Source organism: Schistocerca cancellata, chromosome 12 (assembly GCF_023864275.1).
Source record: "Schistocerca cancellata isolate TAMUIC-IGC-003103 chromosome 12, iqSchCanc2.1, whole genome shotgun sequence".
Taxonomy (NCBI): domain Eukaryota; kingdom Metazoa; phylum Arthropoda; class Insecta; order Orthoptera; family Acrididae; genus Schistocerca; species Schistocerca cancellata.
Window position 1 is genome coordinate 76159588 of NC_064637.1, and position 26748 is coordinate 76186335.

The 26748-nt window shown below is 45.1% G+C and overlaps 1 protein-coding gene across 1 annotated transcript in view; it reads left to right on the top strand.

The window, feature by feature from the left end:
* The window catches only part of LOC126109470 (tenascin-X-like), a 124880-nt gene that overhangs the window by 46176 nt on the left and 51956 nt on the right, over positions 1-26748 (top strand). The window contains exon 4 of the mRNA XM_049914498.1: positions 1361-1491. Within this exon, the coding sequence (XP_049770455.1) occupies positions 1361-1491 (131 nt within the window). The remainder of the gene's footprint in view (positions 1-1360; positions 1492-26748) is intronic.

A 26748-nucleotide genomic window follows, 5' to 3' on the forward strand; every position in this document is an offset into this window, starting at 1 on the left:
GCCCATGCAGCTGCAGCACGATACCACAGTTCATCAAGAGTAGTGACTGGCGTAATGTGACGAGCCAGTTGCGCGGCCAACATTGACCAGACGTTTTCAATTGGTGAGAAAATGTGCTGGTCAGGACAGCGGTAGAAAATTTTCTGTATACACAAATGCCCGTTCAGGACCTGTAACGTGCGGTCGTGTATTATCCTGCTGAAATGCAGGATTTCGCATGGATCGAATGAAGGGTAGAGCCACGGGTCGTAACACATCTGAAATATAACGTCCACTGTTCGCCGTCAGTGCGAACAAGAGGTGACTGAAACGTGTAACCAATGGCAACCCATACCATCATGCTGGGTGAAACGCCACTATGGCGATGACGAATACACGCTTCGAATGAGCGTTCACCGCGATGTCGCCAAACGCGGATGCGACCATCATGATGCTGTACACAGAACCTAGATTCAACCGAAAAAATGACGTTTTGCCATTCGTGCACCCAGGTTCGTCGTTGAGTAAACCATCGCAGGCAGCGTCAAGGGTAACCGCAGCCCTGATTTCCGAGCTGGTAGTCCATGCTGCTGCAAACGTCGTCGAACTGTTGGTGCAGATGGTTGTTGTCATGCAAACGTCCCCATCTGTGGACTCAGGGATCGAGACGTGGTTGCACGATCCGTTACAGCCATGCGGATAAGATGCCCGCCATTTCGACTGCTAGTGATACGAGGACGTTGGGATCCAGCACGGAGTTCCGTATTACACTCCTGAACCCACCGATTCCTTATTCTGCTAACAGTCATTGGACGCTGACCAACGCGAGCAGCAATGTCGCGATACGGTAAACCGCAATCGCGATAGGCTACAATCCGACCTTTTTCAAAGTCGGAAACGTGATGGTACGCATTAATCCTCCTTACGAGAAGCATCACAACACCGTTTCACGAGGCAACGCCGGTCAACTGCTGTTTTTGTATGAGAAATCGGTTGGAAACTTTCCTCATGCCAGCACGTTGTAGGTGTCGCCACCGGCGCCAGCCTCGTGTGAGTGCTTTAAAAAGCTAATCATTTTCATATCGCAGCATCTTCTTCCTGTCGATTAAATTTCGCGTCTGTAGCACGTCATCTTAGTGGTGTAGCAATTTTAATGGCCAGTAGTGTACTTTGTGAAGGGATAACAAATGTAGATCTGTGTCGGATTTACATCTTGAGATGAGATGTCTGTATTCAGGAAAGATACGCACCCTTTTTAGCTGAGGCATAAGGTAACGGCTTCCTTTTCGCGACACAATTTCGAATTATTTGATCGAAATCTGCTGCTTGAGTTACACCTGCCTTCACTGTAAATGGCGCTAAACGGCCTCTTATGTTTCAGTTGCACGTGCAAGGCTGGCTACGCGCGAACCAACGGGACGTGCCTGTCGCCCTGCGAGGCCCGCGGCTGCGAACACGGCTCGTGTACCGACCTGAACACCTGCACGTGCGACGCGGGCTACGAGAAGCCAGGTGAGTGAGTGTACAGGTGGTCTCTCTCTCTCTCTTCACGGTGCAGCACTACAGGAACACGGAAATCCCTGGCAGCAGCCAATTAATACAGTGTAAGACCTCCCGAAAGTTGGTTAAAGCATTACTGTGCTTTATACATGCTTTTTAAATAGCACGCTGCATCCTTTTTTTTTTTTTTTGAGCCGTTGGATTTAAAGAAAGCAGGAAAGGTGTGGACGGGGCCTAATCAGTTAGCGTTGGTCGCACAGAAAACGCATACACTTTATTTAAAAAATAACTCTCAAAAATCATTTTAAGAAATTTTACTACACTGACGGTCGAAGACCTTCCTAGGAAAGAACTGCAAATTATTGGTCGGCTGAAGGGCACAATGCTACAGACAACCAATGGCTGAAGACCTGATTAAGAAAGTTCAAAATTCATTCGTGGCCTGAAGGCCACAAGCAATTTCAGAATACTCAACGGCTGAAGGCCTGAATTACTAATAAGGTTGACAATTAGACGTTAAAATACTAAAACCCTTCTTTAAACAACGTTAATAAACTGTAACAAGTTACAGTGACAGCTGAAGGCCTTACTAAGACAAATGGTTCAAATGGCTCTGAGCACTATGGGAGTCGACATCCGAGGTCATCGGTACCCTAGAACTTAGAACTAACTAACCTAAGGACACCAGAAGCGTCCTTGTCAGAGGCAGGATTCGAACCTGCGACCGTAGCGGTCGCGCGGTTCCAGACTAAAGCGCCCACAACCGCTCGGGCACTTCTGCCGGCCTTAGTAAGACACAATTTAAAACTATTTGTCGGCTGAAAGCCACAAGCAATTTCGGAATACACAACGGCTGAAGGCCTGAATTACAAGTGAGGAAGGCAGTTACAAATTAAACAATTACGGCAAATTTTAAACAATTGTGATAACTTGAGCGCGTAAGAAGGAGTGATCCACAGACAGTGCTCCCTGGATCGACCTGAGGAAGGTGACTACAGCTGTGTAAGCGGTGAGACAGGCAGTCAAGAGTTATGTTCACCTAAGGATGGCAACTCAAACTAGAGACGGTTTAAAAGCCAACCAAACTTCTTAGCAAATCCACCTAACACCAGATAACCATTCCAACGATGGAATAATTCAGGCGAAACCGAAGTGACAGACAGTTCTGTGTCTCCAGAGTCCGGTGTCTGAAACACCAAAAGGCAGAAGGAACCACTATGAGCAAGGTAGACAAAGAAAACAGTTATCCATACCCTCAATCAAGGAAGCTGTCAAACTGCACACCATGCCGGACAGCATCGGCAAGACGAGGAAAGTATGCTGCTGCAAAATACACTCCTGGAAATTGAAATAAGAACACCGTGAATTCATTGTCCCAGGAAGGGGAAACTTTATTGACACATTCCTGGGGTCAGATACATCACATGATCACACTGACAGAACCACAGGCACATAGACACAGGCAACAGAGCATGCACAATGTCGGCACTAGTACAGTGTATATCCACCTTTCGCAGCAATGCAGGCTGCTATTCTCCCATGGAGACGATCGTAGAGATGCTGGATGTAGTCCTGTGGAACGGCTTGCCATGCCATTTCCACCTGGCGCCTCAGTTGGACCAGCGTTCGTGCTGGACGTGCAGACCGCGTGAGACGACGCTTCATCCAGTCCCAAACATGCTCAATGGGGGACAGATCCGGACATCTTGCTGGCCAGGGTAGTTGACTTACACCTTCTAGAGCACGTTGGGTGGCACGGGATACATGCGGACGTGCATTGTCCTGTTGGAACAGCAAGTTCCCTTGCCGCTAGGAATGGTAGAACGATGGGTTCGATGACGGTTTGGATGTACCGTGCACTATTCTGTGTCCCCTCGACGATCACCAGTGGTGTACGGCCAGTGTAGGAGATCGCTCCCCACACCATGATGCCGGGTGTTGGCCCTGTGTGCCTCGGTCGTATGCAGTCCTGATTGTGGCGCTCACCTGCACGGCGCCAAACACGCATACGACCATCATTGGCACCAAGGCAGAAGCGACTCTCATCGCTGAAGACGACACGTCTCCATTCGTCCCTCCATTCACGCCTGTCGCGACACCACTGGAGGCGGGCTGCACGATGTTGGGGCGTGAGCGGAAGACGGCCTAACGGTGTGCGGGACCGTAGCCCAGCTTCATGGAGACGGTTGCGAATGGTCCTCGCCGATACCCCAGGAGCAACAGTGTCCCTAATTTGCTGGGAAGTGGCGGTGCGGTCCCCTACGGCACTGCGTAGGATCCTACGGTCTTGGCGTGCATCCGTGCGTCGCTGCGGTCCGGTCCCAGGTCGACGGGCACGTGCACCTTCCGCCGACCACTGGCGACAACATCGATGTACTGTGGAGACCTCACGCCCCACATGTTGAGCAATTCGGCGGTACGTCCACCCGGCCTCCCGCATGCCCACTATACGCCCTCGCTCAAAGTCCGTCAACTGCACATACGGTTCACGTCCACGCTGTCGCGGCATGCTACCAGTGTTAAAGACTGCGATGGAGCTCCGTATGCCACGGCAAACTGGCTGACACTGACGGCGGCGGTGCACAAATGGTGCGCAGCTAGCGCCATTCGACGGCCAACACCGCGGTTCCTGGTGTGTCCGCTGTGCCGTGCGTGTGATCATTGCTTGTACAGCCCTCTCGCAGTGTCCGGAGCAAGTATGGTGGGTCTGACACACCGGTGTCAATGTGTTCTTTTTTCCATTTCCAGGAGTGTACGCTAACCTCCAGGGCAGGTAACTGGGGCGTTGACGGCCACTAGGCAGTAAGATACCGATGGTTGCGTTTCGGCCATAATAACACTAAATGCAAACTAACATCAAACAGTAGAAGGCGGCTAATAGCTTCCACCAACCTATCTGACTCCACTTGTTGCGGTTGGTCTCACTGACCCCAGGAGCAGCAACACGCAAACAACACCGAGATCTCGAACAGTGGAGGACGCAGTACTGGACACGGTTCACTCAACTTCAGACGTCCTGGGTTCGGTGGTCGGCTACAGTCCATCGATCCGACAGTGCCCTCACGCCGCCAGCGGTCCCGACCTGCCCTCGCGCTGTGGACCTCCTCGCTGCTCCGTCCGAAGCCCCACTACCGACACCAGAATGCAGGCATCATTTAAATAACTGGACATTAAAAAGCACACAAGATACACACGCATCCGCGAAGACAATTCCACAATGCCTCAAACAATACTGAAAGTCACTGTGGAACACCATGGAAGAATTATAAGTTGTCACAAACACAGAGAAGCCACAATCGGTCGGAAAACCAAATTCACGTTGTGCCCTGTGGCGACCGACCGAAGGAACAACCAGCGGTCGTCCCCACTCATGTCAGGCACGGGAAAGATCCCAGTATAAACCGTCGACTGACAACTCATTGCCATGAGGGCACTTCGTCAGGCAGACAAACACACAGGTGAAACAAACTGCCTATTGGCTTCTGTCTCGGGTTCTTCGGCCGACGTTCATCTAATGATTTTTCTGACGTTTCGCCAGCACGAGTGGCTGGCATTGTCAAAGCTTCACCCTCCATTGCCGTTGGTGAACTGGAGCCGAGCTCGCGCCCGCAGACTATATGTACCTGGTGCGCCAACGTCTGCGGTCATTTCCGGTGCGGTTCTCCTCTTGCTACCTGCGACGGTCGTTCGCTGCAGTACGGTAAGCCAGGATCCGTTTACCTTAAGGCTTTCCTCTTTCTTGTTGAAACTGTTCGCGTGTTTTTGGATTTCTACAGCTTCTCTGACCAAGCGCGTGTGATAGTGCTTCTCTACAGCCAGAACTTCCGTGTCGGCGAATTTTATTACGTGGTCGGTCTCATTCAGTGCGTGCTCTGCCACGGCCGATTTCTCCACCTGCCCCAACCTGCAATGTCGCTTATGCTCTTTGATCCTGGTGTTAATGGATCGTCCAGTCATTCCGACATAAACTTTTCCGCATGTGCAAGGTATACGGTATATTCCCGACATTGCAAGTGGGTCTCTTTTCTCCGTCGCCGATCTAAGACACTCTTTGATCTTCCTTGTCGGTTTGAAAATCGTCTTTACGCCGTGTTTGCGCAATATACGGCCGATTCTGTCCGTCACTCTGGGAATGTATGGCAGAAAGGCCGTACCCGACATTTCTTTTCCCGGTTCCTTACTTCGCCAAGTGTTTGGCTCTGTTACACTTCTAATATAATTTGTGGAGTACCCTTTGCTCCTCAGGACAGTTTCCAGGTGTTGCATTTCTCGTTTGAGGTGTTGCGGCTCACATATGAATGAGACCGACCACGTAATAAAATTCGCCGACACGGAAGTTCTGTCTGTAGAGAAGCACTATCACACGCGCTTGTTCAGAGAAGCTGTAGAAATCCAAAAACACGCGAACAGTTTCAACAAGAAAGAGGAAAGCCTTAAGGTAAACGGATCCTGGCTACCCGTACTGCAGCGAACGACCGTCGCAGGTAGCAAGAGGAGAACCGCACCGGAAATGACCGCGGAGAAGCCCTCGACGTTGGCGCGCCAGGTACATATAGTCTGCGGCCGCGAGCTCGCCTCCAGTTCACCACCGGCAGTGGAGGGTGAAGCTTTGACAATGCCAGCCACTCGTGCTGGCGAAACGTCAGAAAAATCATTATATGAACGTCGGCCGAAGAACCCGAGACAGAAGCCAATAGGCAGTTTGTCAACAAGTGGCCACGAAAGCCTTAACAATTTTGTACACAGGTGAAAGTTGCACTATAATATCACGGTCCATTCAGCTAAAACTCTCGTGACTACATGCTTCCATACGTACTGCCAGCAGTCGGGCGGTACTGGCTGTCCGGCCCTCACTGCTCCTCCACCACAACTCAACTCCCCCCGACACACGACGAGCTGGGAATACTAGAGGCCGCTCCAAAGATGGTACTACAGTACGCGCTATCGATAAGCGCTGCTGCCACTCGCGGACAGACAAGGTCAGAAAACGTAGTGGCGCCAGTGAACACACTAAGAAAACGAGACGCCACTATCGCTATTACAATACACGAAGCTATGAACGGCATCAACGTGAGCCGCACACGGGGACAGGTCAGGAAAACTGCTGGTGAATCCTGTGGATGCCTTTGGCAGATGGAGGGAATATTTTGAAGAGTTGCTCAATGTAGGTGAAAATGCGATCAGTAATGTTTCAGATTTCGAGGTAGAATGGGATAGGAATGATGGTGGAAATAGGATCACATTTGAGGAAGTGGAAAAAATGGTCGATAGATTGCTGTGCAATAAAGCGGCTGGGGTGGATGAAATTAAGTCGGAACTCATCAAATACAGTGGAATGTCAGGTCTTAAATGGCTACACAGGATAACTGAAATGGCCTGGGAGTCGGGACAGGTTCCATCAGACTGGACAAAAGCAGTAATCATACCAATCTTTAAACATGGAAACAGAAAAGATTGTAACAACTATAGAGGTATCTCTTTAATCAGCGTTGTGGGTAAAATCTTCTCAGGTATTGTTGAAATGAAAGTGCGAGTATTAGTTGAGGACCAATTAGATGAAAATCAGTGTGGGTTTAGGCCTCTTAGAGGTTGCCAGGACCAGATCTTTAGCTTACGGCAAATAATGGAGAAGTGTTATGAGTCGAACAGGGAATTGTATCTATGCTTTATAGATGTAGAAAAGGCATATGACCGGGTTTCTACGAGGAAGTTATTGTCTGTTCTATAAGATTATGGAATAGGAGGCAAACTTTTGCAAGCAATTAAAGGTCTTTACATGGATACTCAGGTAGCAGTTAGAGTTGACGGTAAATTGAGTTCATGGTTCAGAGTAGTTTCAGGGGTAAGACAAGGCTGCAACCTGTCTCCACTGTTGTTCATATTATTTATGGATCATATGTTGAAAACAATAAACTGGCTGGGTGAGATTAAGATACGTGAACACAAAATAAGCAGTCTTGCACATGCGGATGACTTAGTTGTGATGGCAGATTCGATTGAAAGTTTGCAGAGTAATATTTCAGAGCTAGATCAGAAATGTAAGGACTATGTTACGAAGATTAGCATCTCCAAAACGAAAGAAATGTCAGTGGGAAAGAGATATAAACGGATTGAGTGCCAAATAGGAGGAACAAAGTTAGAACAGGTGGACGGTTTCAAGTACTTAGAATTCATATTCTCACAGGATGGCAACATAGTGAAAGAACTGGAAGCGACGTGTAGCAAAGCTAATGCAGTGAGCGCTCAGGTACGATCTACTCTCTTCTGCAAGAAGGAAGTCAGTACCAAGACTAAGTTATCTGTGCACCGTTCAATCTTTCGACCAACTTTGTTGTATGGGAGCGAAAGCTGGGTGGATTCAGGTTACCTTATCAACAAGGTTGAGGTTACGGACATGAAAGTAGCTAGGATGATTGCAGGTACTAGTAGATGGGAACAATGGCAGGAGGGTGTCCACAATGAGGAAATCAAAGAAAGACTGGGAATGAACTCTATAGATGTAGCAGTCAGGGCGAACAGGCTTAGATGGTGGGGTCATGTTACACGCATGGAAGGAGCAAGGTTACCCAAGAGACTCAAGGGTGTCAGCAGTAGAGGGTAGGAGGAGTCGGGGCAGACCGAGGAGAAGGTACCTGGATTCGGTTAAGAATGATTTTGAAGTAATAGGGTTAACATCAGAAGGGGCACCAATGTTAGCACTGAATAGGGGATCATGGTGGAACTGTATAAGGGGGCTATGCTCCAGACTGAACGCTGAAAGGCATAATCAGTGTTAAATGATGATGATGATGATAATGATGATGATGATGATGATGATTGATGATGATGGTTTTGTGTGTGTGTGTGTGTGTGTGTGTGTGTGTGTGTGTCTGTGTGTCTGTGTCTGTGTGTGTGTGTGTGTGTGTGTATTCCATATTCTCTCGTCAAGGTCTGTTCGACGGCATATTACAGTGTACTATTCACGTAAACACGACATTATTCAAACCGTAAGACGAAGCTGACTGTGTCTCTCCACTTCTAGGACACACTGCAAATACCCAGTGAAGCGTAAGTCCTCCTCTTCTTGGAGCCGGCAGTAAACAAGTTAAGACACAAGGAAAATGCATACCGTTCAGTCAGCCGCCTTGACTTGAAACTCTGTTCCACTGCAATAGAAGGGACACCACTAACGTCTGCGGCTTTGTCTATGAAAAGTCTATGAAACCTGGTAGCCAAGGAAGGCTGGATTCGGTTACGAGTGTGGACGACGCTGTAATCAGTTACTATAGGTTCCCCTTTTTGCAATTACGCACCTTTATTTTAAAACGGTAATTCCAGACTCAGCAATAAATAGAGATAACACGCTTTATTAATGAAGGAATAAACAACTGTGTAATTAATAGTGCTTTCAGGGAGTTACAATTTACCGAACGAGCATAAAATACAGACTCAGCAAATAATGTATTAGAAACAAGCATTTAGAATTTTCAGGCAAGTAACCACAGTCGCGGCTGAAGGCCTTCAACGCCAAGAATGGCAATTACAAAAAAAATTTAACGAACATAGTGTAAAACAGTAATCCAATAGCAAGGTTAATTTAAAAAGACAGGCAACTGATCACCAAGCGGGTGAGACAAAATGATGGTAAACTTAGTAGCACAACCATTTAAACCTGCTGTAACGCCAAGAATGGCAATTATATTACAAAATTTAGAAATATTGCAATAAATAATACAATAATAAAACACACAAGGGCCAATCACAGACGGTGCTCCAGGAATCGACCTCTGAGTAGGTTTTGAGCGATGATATAGGCAGCCAAGAGTTGCATTCACTTCGCAAGATGGTAACTCAGACTAGTGGCAGTCTAACAAATGACTAATGATAATCTTGCTGAAGCTACCTGACGTCCGATAAACCATATGCAACGATGGAACAATACGCCAAAGCCGGGACCGGCGGTCTGGACTCCGCCTGCATAATACTGTGTTTAGAGCGCCCAAAACGAGAAAGGAATCTCTACCAACAGAGTAGAAGAATCGCCGACCGGCCTACAATCAAGGAAGCAAAACTACACGCCTCACCAGACAGCAGCGGCAAGGTGAGGAAACGTCCACTGCCGTTACATACACTAACCCCAAGGGTGGGTAAATGGGGCGTTAGCGGCCATGAGGCAGGAAAAATAGCGCTGGTTGAACTAAACAAATAGTAACAAACTGAACGCAATAAGTACGAGGGCAGTTCAATAAGTAATGCAACACATTTTTTTTCTCGGCCAATTTTGGTTGAAAAAACCGGAAATTTCTTGTGGAATATTTTCAAACATTCCCGCTTCGTCTCGTATAGTTTCATTGACTTCCGACAGGTGGCAGCGCTGCACGGAGCTGTTAAAATGGCGTCTGTAACGGATGTGCGTTGCAAACAACGGGCAGTGATCGAGTTTCTTTTGGCGGAAAACCAGGGCATCTCAGATATTCATAGGCGCTTGCAGAATGTCTACTGTGATCTGGCAGTGGACAAAAGCACGGTGAGTCGTTGGGCAAAGCGTGTGTCATCATCGCCGCAAGGTCAAGCAAGACTGTCTGATCTCCCGCGTGCGGGCCGGCCGTGCACAGCTGTGACTCCTGCAATGGCAGAGCGTGCGAACACACTCGTTCGTGATGATCGACGGATCACCATCAAACAACTCAGTGCTCAACTTGACATCTCTGTTGGTAGTGCTGTCACAATTGTTCACCAGTTGGGATATTCAAAGGTTTGTTCCCGCTGGGTCCCTCGTTGTCTAACCGAACACCATAAAGAGCAAAGGAGAACCATCCGTGCAGAATTGCTTGCTCGTCATGTGGCTGGGGGTGACAATTTCTTGTCAAAGATTGTTACAGGCGATGAAACATGGGTTCATCACTTCGAACCTGAAACAAAACGGCAATCAATGTGAAAGGGTACAGTACCGCCCGACATTGAAAATAGGTACAACATACTTCATTATTTTTGTCAGAACAACACATTTTTTTTGTAAAATAACTCAATTTCAATTAATACAGCGAAGCCGGATACCAGTGTAGGAAAGAATGACAATTTATTTATTTAATTTATCATATGTGCACTCCCACAAAATAAATCCCTTTTCTATATACAGCCCACACTTGTGCTATTGATTGTACCTGTCGTCCCTCATACAAAACATGAAAGTGTAAAAAAAAAAAGGAATAATAAACAATCTATACAACTCATAATTACAATATAAAATAGTAGACTACTCTAACATCATATCACAGTGAAAATATTAGAAACTGTTGATTCTAAAACTACAATATGCAATGAACCTTTGTGCTTGTGACAGACTGAAATTAATACCCCTTGAAAGTGTTGTAACAAAAAAATAAGAAATAATCTACACAGCTCACAATTACCTACCACAGGTTATTAAATATTAAACTACTTTAACATCCTAACACAATAAACATTTTAGAAACTGATGACTCTAAATCTACAACATACAATGCACCTTTGTGCTTGTGACACACTGAAATTAGTATCTCTTTATCTATTTTACACTTTATTATATATAACAACATTTCTAGGACACGTATGTACCATCCACATGTTAGATCCTGACCTGCCATCGAGGTCCATCCAAATCAAACAATACACAATAATGTTTTAGTTACAGATCGGTAGCATCCCCTTTACAGGAGTGTGCGCATTGATCACAGTACTCTACGACTCTCACTCACCAGACATCACATTTTGCTTCTCATTCAGTCCATTAATACACTAACAGAATAGGTCTAGAAGTCAGCTAACCTTAACACCACCACACTCACGACAACATATCATTCCTTTGCTCCCTTATACTCATAACACCACCACTCTCACGACAACATACCATACCTTCGCTCCCTTATACTCAACCACATAACACATGAAGCTGTTTCGGAGATAGCTTTCCAGTCTCCAAATTCGTCCTTTCACTCTGGCACCTCTCTCCATCGGCTTACCTCTGCATTCACTTCACCGATTATTCATCCTGCTAAATATCACTTAGAATTGCGACATTTCATCTAAGAACAAAAAATACACAAATTATTCATCCTGAAAAATAACTGTACACATTCTTGGTACCGTTTTGATTAGTTATACTGGTACTAGGCTTCAACAACAACAACAAAAATATTATTTTTGAAATATTGCAAATGTTATGGTAAGAATCAGATTTACACTTATATTACATCTTACGTCAGTATTCCACAACGTTCACCATCTGGATCTCATACTCCCTTTATGTCCCTTCACGTTGTGCAGTTGTCCTCATCTCTTCATTCGTATTTCGGCTCTCCGTCCGTCCATTACTCCATCATTTCCTGGTCTTCCTTCGCCATTCGCATCAATCTCTATTGCAGCATACACAGGCCTCTCTGTAACATACATCTAAGACATCTCCACATTATTCAATTCTACTCACCTTTATTTACCACTATTTCATCACGTCGAATCTCTCTTTATTAATCACACTGCTTCACGTCGCTACTCTCCTTAAATATCACCTTTATCCACTAATATTTATCACGTCGTTTCTCTATCTACCATCTTTATCCACTCATTAATCACCACGTCGTTTCTGCTTGATCCTTATTCATATGACAAAAAATACGTACATACACCACTCTGTCGACTCCTGTTCATGACTCATTCGACCAGTGTATTCCGTCATACTTCCTGACATCCCGCCTGAAAATTGTTATGTTCGATTTGACCCTGCACAACGTTACACACCACAAATAAATACACTGACTATCTACCATAAATTGCCTACTTTCGATCTATCCTTAACTTTTCCATAATTTGATGTTAGAAATGTGATGAAGCCCACTCGATTGTTTTTCCCTTGATCGTCTCAATCAGTACAGCATTTTCATGGACAATCCGCCTCACTCTGAATGGTCCACTATACACAGTAGAGAATTTGCCAGTTAGGAATCTAAGCTTACATGAAAATTAAATGTGTGCAGAGAATATACAAGCTGGGAGAAAGATACATCACAAGTGTTAGAAACTTTGGTGCTAGTGGCCTCTTTCCCTAACACCAGATTCAGAACAACCATACACAGCACTGCATTATAACTGTCACCATGACAATGACATCAGATGGCATCTAATTTAAAAACTTCGATCACAATGTTGCCTTTTTACATTACGTGTTAATTACCTGCCATAGTCAAATCGCACTAATTAAACTGGACTCATTGACATTATTACATAACATTTTTAACAACTGGTCTCTTTGAGGAAATAGTCCTTTTACTTTAGTGTTCCAAATAAAAATTTGCAAATTTTTGCTCTGAGAGACCAGCCTAACCGATGCCATTACTGGTGTTTTATTCTCTGATCAGAAGTATGGTATTTGCATTCCTACATATTAGTAGAGTTTGTCTGCTACATAGACAATTTTCAGTGCCAGCTGCATGTGTTTTAAGGCAAGATGCTAAGGTCTGATATGTTGGATTAGTTTCTCCTATTCTTCAATCCATTATGACAAGAATGAAATACCAGGATTCCACGCTCTCCTGTCATTCTGATAGTTTCTGCCGTTCCTATCCTCGACACTATCTGACCTATGAGTCGTGTCTCCGTTCACGATATTGCTCTCATTACCCAATTCTTGTAACAAGTGCTGAAGTGACGCGGAATCGTCTAAGCCTCTGCCTGCCATCACTATACCTCTGCGCAATCTCACTGGCAACTTCGTTATACAGATCCTAATGTGCTCCCCAGTTTCGTATGGCACATCCAAATACCTATTTCGTCTCAGCATTTCCTGATAGCACGCCACTGGGTCTCTTATACCACCTTCGTTACAATTTGGCATCATCAATATGCTTTGCTTAACCTGGTCCTGCTTACTTTTCGACCAGAATTCATTTAAATAGCTGCTACAGTCTTTAATAACTTCCTGCCTTTTCGCTCTAGCCTTGTCCCTCAAATGATTACACACAAACTTCATTTTGAAGAGCGGTCCCCATGATGAAGGTAATGAATCTTGAAATTGAGACAGCCTTGGACTATACCCAGTTGGGTTTGCCACCTGTTTTATCCGACACAACCGTTCTTCTGACTCTCTGAATTCGTCTTCCTCTTTCTGTCTATTTTCGCTTTTTGAGTTTATCTCACTCTCCCTCTGCAGTCTACCTGGTGGTGTTTCTCCTTCACTTCTGCACGCTAATTGCAACCGTGCTAGTTCTTCCCTATGTTTCCTATTTGTTTCTAATTGTGCCTCTTTAAACTGTAATAGTGATTGTATCTCCTCCTGGTCGGCATAAACCTCTCGCTGCGTACTGTCAGAGCCTGTTTCCCCTCTCATACTGATCTTTTCTACATCTGCGCTAATCGTTTTCATTCTGACCACTACCTCCGCAACTTCATCCCTGTGTTTATTTAGCGCCACTTCCTGCTGTGTGACTTGAGCTTCCATGCTTTCTAATGCCCCTTGTTTATCTGCAAGCAAGTCCTCCACTATCTCTTTGATTCGCTCATCCGGCCACACGCCCCTATGTTCTGTAATATCGCTCTCTATTGCACTTATTCGTACCTCCAAATTATTGGCTTTTTCTTTCACGCCATCACATACTTGCTTCAACGCACCCAGATTCTTCTCCCCCTCATCTAACCGATTATTAACTGCGGACAGACGCTCATCGATAACTGTGTGTAGCTTCCTCATTGCCTCTTTATTCCCCTTATCCATTGCCTCCAATCTTTCCTTATTTGCTTCCAATCTTTCCTTATTTGCTTCCAATCTTTCCTTAGTTGCTTCAAATCTTTCCTTATTTGCTTCCAATCTTTCCTTAGTTGCTTCAAATCTTTCCTTATTCTCCCTATCTCTCTCTTTATTCTCCCTATCTCTCTCCTTATTGTCTCTATTCATCGCTTCGAATCTTTCCTTAAACTCCCTATCTCTCTCCTTAGCCTCTCTGTGTCTCTCCTTATTATCTCTATCCATCCTCTGTAAAAACTGCAGTAGCACACTGTCATTTGCTACTTTCGGTGCGCTCTCCTCATTCGCCTGAGAAACCGTAGCTTCGCTGAGGGTAGCTGCACTTTCACTGCATACCTGACCTAGTCCCGGCTCGCCCGCATCATCGGGAAAAGCCCCCGATTGTGAACAAAGCCCGCCGCTCAAAGGATCACCTTGCCGCGGTCCACTGAACAATTCAGCCCCTTCCGAGTGTTTGCCGTCCCCGCTCATTAACCGATGGTCAACAGCTACTTCCTACTGCACTGCTACGTTCACCCCAGAATCGCTATTCTCCATGGTGGCTACACTTTTCGACTGCGACCTAGTTACTACGGACATTACGCAAAAAAAATTATACCACGATCTTCCAGCCTAGGACGATATAGCAATTAATTACATAAAAAAATAAAAAATCCTCACCAATCCAGAAAGAAATCGCAAACAGAAAAAAAGTTTACTTCTTAGCGCTATCATCATACATTCCATCAAAAAAAATCTTAACAGCAAACCCTAACAGCATGGAATCCTGGCAGGGTCGAAATTATGAGAGGCACCCACATGCCTTGCTCATACTGTGGCATCAAGCAGTCAGGCCTGCAAGATGAGTGGTCTGCCAAGCGAGTGGATTCATTCTTAGTTATCGAGTAATATGAGCTCTAGTACTCACACTTAAGTTACAAGTTATCCTCCTATATGATTACTACGCAACGGAAACACGCATCTGACTCTCAGTAATTTACAGAACTCTGACTGTACACTACGCTCTGGCAATACCACATTTTCTTTTTGTCTACACGTGGCCACCGCACTGAATATGAATGGCGCACACATTATAAATTCGGGACATTATGACAACATACAATTCAATGGAAAAGTCCACCAATCTTTTTCTTTTCACTCTCTTATTTATTCCGATAAATTCACTAACCTAAACACACAAATTCTATAACCTACAACTATAACACATGAGAAATTCCGCCCAGTGGGCATGACTTTACATTGGTGAATCTCTATATTATGGTCTCGTAATTATTTAACGCTACCGTGCACTTTCTGGATAGGTTGGTGGATCTTTTATTATACCTCACACTTCGACTCTCACAATCATCATCACGAAACTTTCCTCCAGACCGAGCGGTACAGAAGGAACAAGCATAACCCACTAATCTTTTGAAACTACTTCGCTACACACCCATGGAAACTACACATACCCAAATTAAATGACATACACCACACTACAATATGAAATAAAAGACAGTGAATAGTCACAACATTATCACTTTCAGCTTTCCCACTTCAATTAATATTTATCCCAGTTTCACACGACACTGCCCCACTTTGTAATTCTACTTTCCTACTATGAACTCTGGAGATATATGCACGCCTTCCTGTGCAATGCAAGCCATGTGGCGTTGCTGGATAGACGCCCGACTCACCTTGCTTCTCTCTCAGAGTTTGAATTTAGCGTCACACGCAAAGTAATATTAAGAATGTATTCATCACACACGCTATTTCTTAAATATTTCAACTTATTGTACACACGCTAGTGATTCAGCTTAACTTAAGCACACGGAAGTATTTCAACTTATTGCTACATGTGGTTTCATTGTGACCGTTGGTCGCTTCTGAAGATTACTACAATCCCATTAATATTACCTGCCTGACATTTAATTCTCCCCACAAAAGTTCCTGAAATAGAGAAATTATTATTTCAAACTACTCTTAAATATTCCACATGCATACCATGACTCCATTCTTTCGTCATTACGGAGCACAACTAAAACAGGTGTTAACAGCACAGGATCCAGCGGCAGAGTGCTGAAACATGGCCGTTCTCCAGGTCATCTCGCACCTATCTCGAGGTGGGGGGAGCACCTTGCTACCGTATTGGTCAACCACATTTCAGGCGCTCAAAGCTCTGGTAAATTTCATCTCTTTGGTTCCACCAAAGGTGGCCAAAGGATCGACTCAAAGATGATCATATATTCACATTCACTATCTGCAGTTAGCAGACGACCATACAATCATTCATTTCAAAAGATCTCACCAAACTGGATGTAGGGGTTTATTTTGTGGGAGTGCACATATGATAAATTAAATAAATAAATTCATTCTTTCCTACACTGGTATCGGCTTCGCTGTATTAATTGAAATTGAGTTATTTTACAAAAAAAATGTGTTGTTCTGACAAAAATAATGAAGTATGTTGTACCTATTTTCAATGTCGGGCGGTACTGTACCCTTTCAAATGGAGTGGCGCCACACCCACTCCCCTATCAAGAAAAAGTTTAAATCCGTACCCTCAGCCGGTAAAGTCATGGTTATAGCCTTCTGGGACGCTGAAGGGGTTATTCTGTTCGATGTCCTTCCCCATGGTCAAACGATCAACTCTGAAGTGTATTGTGCTACTCTTCAGAAATTGAAGAAACGACTTCAGCGTGTTCGTAGGCACAAAAATCTGAACGAACTTCTCCTTCTTCGTGACAACGCAAGACCTCACACAAGTCTTCGCACCTGAGAGGAGCTCACAAAACTTCAGTGGACTGTTCTTCCTCATGCACCCTACAGCCCCGATCTCGCACCGTCGGATTTCCATACGTTTGGCCCAATGAAGGACGCAATCCGTGGGAGTCACTACGCGGATGATGAAGAAGTTATTGATGCAGTACGACGTTGGCTCCGACATCGACCAGTGGAATGGTACCGTGCAGGCATAAAGGCCCTCATTTCAAGGTGGCGTAAGGCCGTAGCATTGAATGGAGATTACGTTGAAAAATAGTGTTGTGTACCTAAAAGATTGGGGAATAACCTGGTGTATTTCAATGCTGAATAAAACAACCCCTGTTTCAGAAAAAAAATGTGTTGCATGACTTATTGAACTGCCCTCGTAGTAACAAGAAGTCGAGGTAAACCAATCAGATCCTCGTTCCCCAAGCACTCCACTCGCTGCTCTTCGCCTCAGCAACACTACGAGCGGCAACATGAACCCAAGTCACTGGAGAATCTCACAATGGAGGAGGTTTCTCTACTTGAATCCAAATGCACTCAGCTTGAAGCTTGCTGGATCCGGTTTACGACGAGGCCGTGCACCCTCGTGACCACAGCCCTTCCATCCGGCAGTCCATGCCCGTCGCCAGTGGTCCCGGCGTGTTCTGGCACAGCGCGGACCTGGCTCCTCCTGAGTCCCCAACTGAACTTTCACACTGACACGACCCGGAAGAACCACGACGTCGCCCTACAGATAGGGCAACAGGTACTACATATTGATAAACGCCGCTGCTGCCACTAGCGGACAGGCAATGCTTGCGATACCAAGTGGCACCAGTAAACACGAGACGAAGACAAAAACCGCAACAATGCCAACTAAACGATACGGTCTGGCATCCAACAGAGTATCATGTCGTTTTTGTAAACCCAGAATCTACTATGTAGGAATCAACATGGATTCCGGAAACAGCGATCGTGTGAGACCCAACTCGCTTTATTTGTTCATGAGACCAAGAAAATATTAGATACAGGCTCCCAGGTAGATGCTATTTTTCTTGACTTCCGGAAGGCGTTCGATACAGTTCCGCACTGTCGCCTGATAAACAAAGTAAGAGCCTACGGAATATCAGACCAGCTGTGTGGCTGGATTGAAGAGTTTTTAGCAAACAGAACACAGCATGTTGTTATCAATGGAGAGACGTCTACAGACGTTAAAGTAACCTCTGGCGTGCCACAGGGGAGTGTTATGGGACCATTGCTTTTCACAATATATATAAATGACCTAGTAGATAGTGTCGGAAGTTCCACGGGGCTTTTCGCGGATGATGCTGTAATATACAGAGAAGTTGCAGCATTAGAAAATTGTAGCGAAATGCAGGAAGATCTGCAGCGGATAGGCACTTGGTGCAGGGAGTGGCAACTGACCCTTAACATAGACAAATGTAATGTATTGCGAATACATAGAAAGAAGGATCCTTTATTGTATGATTATATGATAGCGGAACAAACACTGGTAGCAGTTACTTCTGTAAAATATCTGGGAGTATGCGTGCGGAACGATTTGAAGTGGAATGATCATATAAAATTAATTGTTGGTAAGGCGGGTACCAGGTTGAGATTCATTGGGAGAGTCCTTAGAAAATGTAGTCCATCAACAAAGGAGGTGGCTTACAAAACACTCGTTCGACCTATACTTGAGTATTGCTCATCAGTGTGGGATCCGTACCAGATCGGGTTGACGGAGGAGATAGAGAAGATCCAAAGAAGAGCGGCTCGTTTCGTCACAGGGTTATTTGGTAACCGTGATAGCGTTACGGATATGTTTAACAAACTCAAGTCGCAGACTCTGCAAGAGAGGCGCTCTGCATCGTGGTGTAGCTTGCCCGCCAGGTTTCGAGAGGGTGCGTTTCTGGATGAGGTATCGAATATATTGCTTCCCCCTACTTATACCTCCCGAGGAGATCACGAATGTAAAATTAGAGAGATTAGAGCGCGCACGGAGGCTTTCAGGCAGTCGTTTTTCCCGCGAACCATACGCGACTGGAACAGGAAAGGGAGCTAATGACAGTGGCACGTAAAGTGCCCTCCGCCACCCACCGTTGGGTGGCTTGCGGAGTATAAATGTAGCTGTAGATGTAGATGTAGGACGGAAATGTACAAACAGCACCAACACGAGCCGCAGCATGGCTCAGTCTACGAGGATTCAGCGACCTTTGTTTGAAGCTTCCAGTTCCCTGAAGCACGAAAAGAGTTCCTATCATGGCATAGCTCTATGCAGAGATCCTCTACAAGGGCAGCGTTTCACCTAACTTCGACCGCAATAAAGGAAAAGCAATGACGATTCAACAGTTTTTAATGAACGACTGCCTTTTACTGTAGACAATCTGTAGTTTAAACTTACTGTACTACACTCCTGGAAATTGAAATAAGAACACCGTGAATTCATTGTCCCAGGAAGGGGAAACTTTATTGACACATTCCTGGGGTCAGATACATCACATGATCACACTGACAGAACCACAGGCACATAGACACAGGCAACAGAGCATGCACAATGTCGGCACTAGTACAGTGTATATCCACCTTTCGCAGCAATGCAGGCTGCTATTCTCCCATGGAGACGATCGTAGAGATGCTGGATGTAGTCCTGTGGAACGGCTTGCCATGCCATTTCCACCTGGCGCCTCAGTTGGACCAGCGTTCGTGCTGGACGTGCAGACCGCGTGAGACGACGCTTCATCCAGTCCCAAACATGCTCAATGGGGGACAGATCCGGAGATCTTGCTGGCCAGGGTAGTTGACTTACACCTTCTAGAGCACGTTGGGTGGCACGGGATACATGCGGACGTGCATTGTCCGTTGGAACAGCAAGTTCCCTTGCCGGTCTAGGAATGGTAGAACGATGGGTTCGATGACGGTTTGGATGTACCGTGCACTATTCAGTGTCCCCTCGACGATCACCAGTGGTGTACGGCCAGTGTAGGAGATCGCTCCCCACACCATGATGCCGGGTGTTGGCCCTGTGTGCCTCGGTCGTATGCAGTCCTGATTGTGGCGCTCACCTGCACGGCGCCAAACACGCATACGACCATCATTGGCACCAAGGCAGAAGCGACTCTCATCGCTGAAGACGACACGTCTCCATTCGTCCCTCCATTCACGCCTGTCGCGACACCACTGGAGGCGGGCTGCACGATGTTGGGGCGTGAGCGGAAGACGGCCTAACGGTGTGCGGGACCGTAGCCCAGCTTCATGGAGACGGTTGCGAATGGTCCTCGCCGATACCCCAGGAGCAACAGTGTCCCTAATTTGCTGGGAAGTGGTGGTGCGGTCCCCTACGGCACTGCGTAGGATCCTACGGTCTTGGCGTGCATCCGTGCGTCGCTGCGGTCCGGTCCCAGGTCGACGGGCACGCGCACCTTCCGCCGACCACTGGCGACAACATCGATGTACTGTGGAGACCTCACGCCCCACGTGTTGAGCAATTCGGCGGTACGTCCACCCGGCCTCGCGCATGCCCACTATACGCCAAAGTCCGTCAACTGCACATACGGTTCACGTCCACGCTGTCGCGGCATGCTACCAGTGTTAAAGACTGCGATGGAGCTCCGTATGCCACGGCAAACTGGCTGACACTGACGGCGGCGGTGCACAAATGCTGCGCAGCTAGCGCCATTCGACGGCCAACACCGCGGTTCCTGGTGTGTCCGCTGTACCGTGCGTGTGATCATTGCTTGTACAGCCCTCTCGCAGTGTCCGGAGCAAGTATGGTGGGTCTGACACACCGGTGTCAATGTGTTCTTTTTTCCATTTCCAGGAGTGTATATCCACTGGCATCATAACATCGGCGTTGAGTAAGTAATGTAACACGTTTTTTTCCCCAAAATTAGATTGGTTTTATTGAGCATTCCACTACACCACCTCATTCCCCACTCTTTTGGCTACAAAAAGCTACTTTTCAACCTAATCTCCGTTCAATGCGACGGTCTTGCGCCACTTCATTGGGCCTGTATGCCCGCACGACGCCAATCTACTGGTGGACTGCATCAATAACCTCGCATTATCTACGAACTGCTTCCCGCAGAGTGTATAACACTATATTGCAAGACTGCGCCAAGTATAACACTATGTTCACAAACTAGCGTTACCCTCTGGGAAGAATTTGATGTTTGACCGTGATTTTACCTAATGGACAGGGGGTATGGAACAGCAATTTTGTATCATTGTCAATAATAGAAAACTTGACAGGCTTTACTTTGGGGTTAATGAAAGTAGAGAAGTGCATGCGAATGAAATAACAAACGGTCGCCAGCATACTTAGGCATAATAATTTGAAACATTATGTTCAATACTGACCCTACGACTTACCTTAGAAAAGAGATTAACCAAAGGCAAAGCATTTGTAGACTTAGAAAAGCTTTCGACAACGTTGACTGAACTACTCTTTCAAATTCTGAAGGTGGCAGGGGTAAAACACAGGGAGCGAAAGGCTATTTACAATTTGTACAGAAAGCAGATGGCAGTTAGAAGAGCCGAGGGGCATGAAAGGGAAGCAGTGGTTGGGAAGGGAGTGAGACAGCGTTGTAGCCTGTGCCCGATGTTATTCAATCTGTATACTGAGCAAGCAGTAAAGGAAACAAAAGAAAACTCCGTAGTAGGTATTGAAATCCACGCAGCAGAAATAAAAACTTTGAGGTTTGCCGATGACATTGTAATTCTGTCAGAGACAGCAAAGGACTTGGAAGAGTAGTTGAACGGAGTGGCTAGTGTCTTGAAAGGAAAGGAGGATATAAGATGAACATCAACTAAAGCAAAACGAGGATAATGGAATGTAGCCGAATTAAGTCGGGTGATGCTGAGGGAATTAGATTAGGGAATGAGACGCTTAAAGTAATAAATGAGTTTTGCTATTTGGGGAGCAAAATATGTGGTGATGGTAAAAGTAGAGAGGGTAGAAAATGCAGACGGGCAATGGCAAGGAAAGCATTTCTGAAGAAGATAAATTTGTTAACATCGAGTATAGATTTAAGTGCCAGGAAGTCGTTTCTGAAAGTATTTGTATGGAGTGTAGCCATGTATGGAAGTGAAACGTGGCCGATAAATAGTTTGGAGATGAGAATAGAAGCTTTCGAAATGTGGTGCTACAGAACATTACTGAAGCCTAAATGGGTAGATCACATAACTAATGAGGAGGTATTGAATAGGAGAGAAGAGAAATTGTTTGGCACAACTTGACTAGAAGAGGAGACCGGTTGGTAGGACATGTTCTGAGGCATCAAGGGATCACCAATTTAGTATTGGAGGGCAGCGTGGAGGGTAAAAATGGTATAGGGAGACCAAGAGATGAATACACTAAACAAATTCAGAAGGATGTAGGTTGCAGTAAGTACTGGGAGATGAAGAAGCTTGCACAGGATAGAGTAGCACGGAGAGCTGCATCAAACCAGTCTCGGGACTGAAGACAAAAACGACAACATGTTCAAGGAAATTGAACATGACTAGCTAAAGTAACTTTCATTAACACTCCCTTTGAATAGTGCATTGGATACACAACAATTCAGGACGATCTAAGTTGTGGGTAGGAATAGTTACTATTAATGCACCAGCTAGTAATCATAGAAAGCAAGATATTCCCTCAGCCCTCATAGTAATAGTTGTAATCACAGTCATTACGTAACACAGTATTAAGATGAAACTGCATGGGACACAGAACTAAATTTTGGCATGGAAAAAGTTCTGACTTCACTGGCCTAGAAATATTACAAATAAAATTAAATAATAGCACATGTACACTTTTTTATATTCTAATTAATATGCCATTATCTGATTTCATTTGTAAAGCTAATATTCCAAATCTCTTTTTGGTATGAGAAGAATGTGATTGTGGACCTATAAATTAATACTGTCTCACTAGGCTAAGTCGACGGTAGTTAGGTTCAATTCTATCATAATTAATTATTAGTCCTACTTGGAATTGTTTAAATTTTCATCCTTCAAATCAAATTACTCACCGCTGTACTTGATTAATCTCAACAAAAACATTCATGGTAGCAATCAAGGCTAAATTACTTTTCAAATAAGAAACTTCCTGGCAGATTAAATCTGCGTGCCGGACCGACACTCGAACTCAGGACCTTTGCCTTTCGCAGGTAAGCGCTCAAGTGGTAGAGTACTTGCCGGCGAAAGGCACAGGTCCAGAGTTCGAGTCTCGGTCCGGCACACAGTTTTAATCTGCAAGGAAGTTTCATATCAGCGCACACTCCGCTGCAGAGTAAAAATCTCATATCTTTTCAAATAAGTTTAATTTGGTGTGCCTTTTCATCACCTGTGAAGCAGGTATTTTACACAGTAACTTTTATACACTTTGACACTGAATTATTGCACGTTGAACACACAGAAACAAATCATCGTTTTGTTAGACACAGGCTACTCGGTTTTCTGCACGCTTAGGAAAGCATCCTGCATCGGTTCATGATCTGGATAAAATTAGGGTTCAAAACACGAGCTTATAGCACTTCGATTACTATTGCAAACGCACACACAAATATACTGGTCCATGCTATAATACATATCTGTGTACCTGAAGTTGGCGGTGCAGTGGAGCAATAGGGGTGGCAAGCAATGTGGTGGCTTACTGTTCCCATGCTCTTTACAAATTCTTCAGGCCGACGTATTATTCTTGTTTTAGAGCAATTACATACTACCAAGAGCACCATTCGACAGCCAATTCCACACCCGAGGCAAGTTTTCAATATACACTACTGGCCATTAAAAATGCTACACCAAGAAGAAATGCAGCACCAAGAAGATGGTTGATTCAATGGCTCTGAGCACTATGCGACTTAACTTCTGAGGTCATCAGTCGCCTAGAACTTGAACTAATTAAACCTAACTAACCTAAGGAAATCACACACATCCATGCCGGAGGTAGGATTCGAACCTCTGACCGTAGCGATCGCTCGGCTCCAGACTGCAGCGCCTAGAACCGCACCAAGAAAAAATGCAGTAGATAAACGGCTATTCATTGGACAAATATATTATACTAGGACTGACATGTGATTACATTTTCACGCAATTTCGGTGCATCGATCCTCAGAAATGAGTACCCAGAACAAGCACCTCTGGCCGTAATAACGGCCTTGATACGCCTGGGCATTGAGTCAAACAGAGCTTGGATAGCGTGTACAGCTGCCCATGCAGCTTCAACACCATACCACAGTTCATCAAGAGTAGTGACTGGCGTATTATGATGAGCCAGTAGATCGGCCACCATTGACAAGACGTTTTCAACTGGTGAGAAATCTGGAGAATGTGCTGGCCAGGGCAGCAGTGGAACATTTTGTGTACCCAGAAAGACCCGTACAAGACCTGAAACATGCGGTCGTGCATTATCCTGCTGAAATGTAGGGTTTCGTAGGGATCGAATGAAGGGTAGAGCCACTGGACGGAACACATCTGAAATGTAACGTCCACTGTTCAAAGTGTCGTCAATGCGAACAAAAGGTGACCGTGACGTGTAACCAGTGGCACCCCATACCATCACGCCGTTTTGATACGCCAGTATGGCGATGACGAATACACGCTTCCAATGTGCATTTACCGCGATATCGCCAAACACGGATGCGCCCATCATGTTGCTGTAAGCAGAACCTGGTTTCATCCGAAAAAATGATGTTTTGCCATTCGTGCGCCCAGGTTCGTCGTTGAGTACACCATCGCATGCGCTCCTGTCTATGATGCAGCGTCAAGGGTAACCGCAGCCGTGGTCTCCGAGCTGATAGTCCATGCTGCTGCAAACGTCGTCGAACTGTTCGTGCAGATGGTTGTTGTGTTGCAAACGTCCCCATCTGTTGACTCGGTGACCAAGACGTGGTTGCACGATCCGTTACAGCCGTGCGGATAAGATGCCTTTCATCTCCACTGCTAGTGATACGAGGCCGTTGGGATCCAGCACTGCGTTCCGTATTACCCTCCTGAACCCACTGATTCCATATTCTCCTAACAGTCATTGGATCTCGACCAACACGAGCAGGAATGTCGCGATACGATAAACCGCAATGGCGATAGGCTACAATCCGTCCTTTATCAAATTCGGAAACGTGATGGTACGCATTTATCCTCCTTACAAGAAGCATTACAACGACGTTTCACCAGGCAACGCCGGTCAACTGCTGTTTGTGTATGAGAAATCTGTTGGAAACTTTCCTCATGTCAGCACGTTGTAGGTGTCGCCACCGGCGCCAACCTTATGTGAATGCTCTGAAAAGCTAATCATTTGCATACCACAGCACCTTCTTCCTGTCGGTTAAATTTCGCGTCTGTAGCACGTCATCTTCGTGGTGTAGCAATTCTATTGGACAGTAATGTAGATTAGCTTCCAAATGCCTCTCTTGGCTCTCTCGCTGTTAACCGTACAAGGACCAGCCGCTGACTGCTTAGCGTGCTCCCACCGTAGCTGCCCAGATCGACCGCCAAATCCACCTCTTAATGCGCGCCAAGCCACTTCCGTAGGGGAGGGGGTTCCCTAAACCTTTTATACTACACAACAAAAGTTCCCTAAGCATAACCCAGCATTCAAAGTACAACTTCTCTTACTGAACACACATATTTTACAAAGTTTTTAAATATTATTTTAGTTTTCATAATACATACATTACAAACTTTAATTCAATGACCTTCATTAGATAAGAGAAAACACCTCATAGTCACATACACATAACTACACAGTATAAACTACTTAAGGGGCTCCGGAAAGGCTCAAAATCATGAAAAGTTCAATTTTTACTTTTTTGCGTTTTCTGAATCTGCAGACTATTACCTTTTAATAGATATATAATTTATTCAATTCCGAAGACTGCAACTATTTTTAAATTTTTTTTGAAATGTTGTCTATATGGGCGTGACCCACTGTGGCGCTGTTAAACTGCTGTCAAATGGTGTTGTTATTAACGTCCGTGTTCATCAGGTACATTTTAGTGATGTGAGATAAAGTATGTGTTGTGGCTAACCTGTGATGGTTCAATTTTTCATTTTTATTTACTCTGTCGTTATCTCGAAAATATTCGTAATTAATTCTGTTTCTTGAGTCTCTGTTTTGTTGAAGTATAATAATGAGTAAAAGTAAAGTTTCTGTTGCGACTTTCAATGATGGCAACATTGTAAGGTGCAAGGTATTTAGAAGTATGGGAATGAAGATAGGTTCTAACATGGTACGAGCGATGCTTGCTTTAGACAAGGAACGCCTTCGGGCTGCAGACAGGGCTGTAAAGAGTCTAGAAATACAAGCAAGAGTAAACAGGAGGAGGAACAAGAGGAAGCTGGAGGAGGAGTTTGCAGAGGATGAAGATAATCCATCCTATGGACCTGGAATTCACTAAAAAGTTAATCCAATCTTTGTCGCTCGATTCCCAAAACTTTTATTTTCTCATACTAATTACATATTTTCTAAGGATCTTCCAAACATATTTGTTTCAAACTTTCAGTAAATGTTACACAGTACCTTCTGCATAATTTAACACAGCCTTTTTCCCACAAACTGTATATTTTTGAATATATAAATAAAAAATTGCAAAAAAATGTTGTGAATTTTCATTACAATTGAAAAAAATCATCTTTAATAACTGAACTAAAATTTTGTAAAATCCCTGTGTTAAGCTGTAGCCCATATTCCAATAAATAATCTGTAAAAAGTTCAACTTCCTACCTCAAATACATCTGGTTCTTGTCTTTTCCTTGCAAACATAGGACCTGTGTAGGATCAACAACAGAACTTGACAAAACGCCTGAGA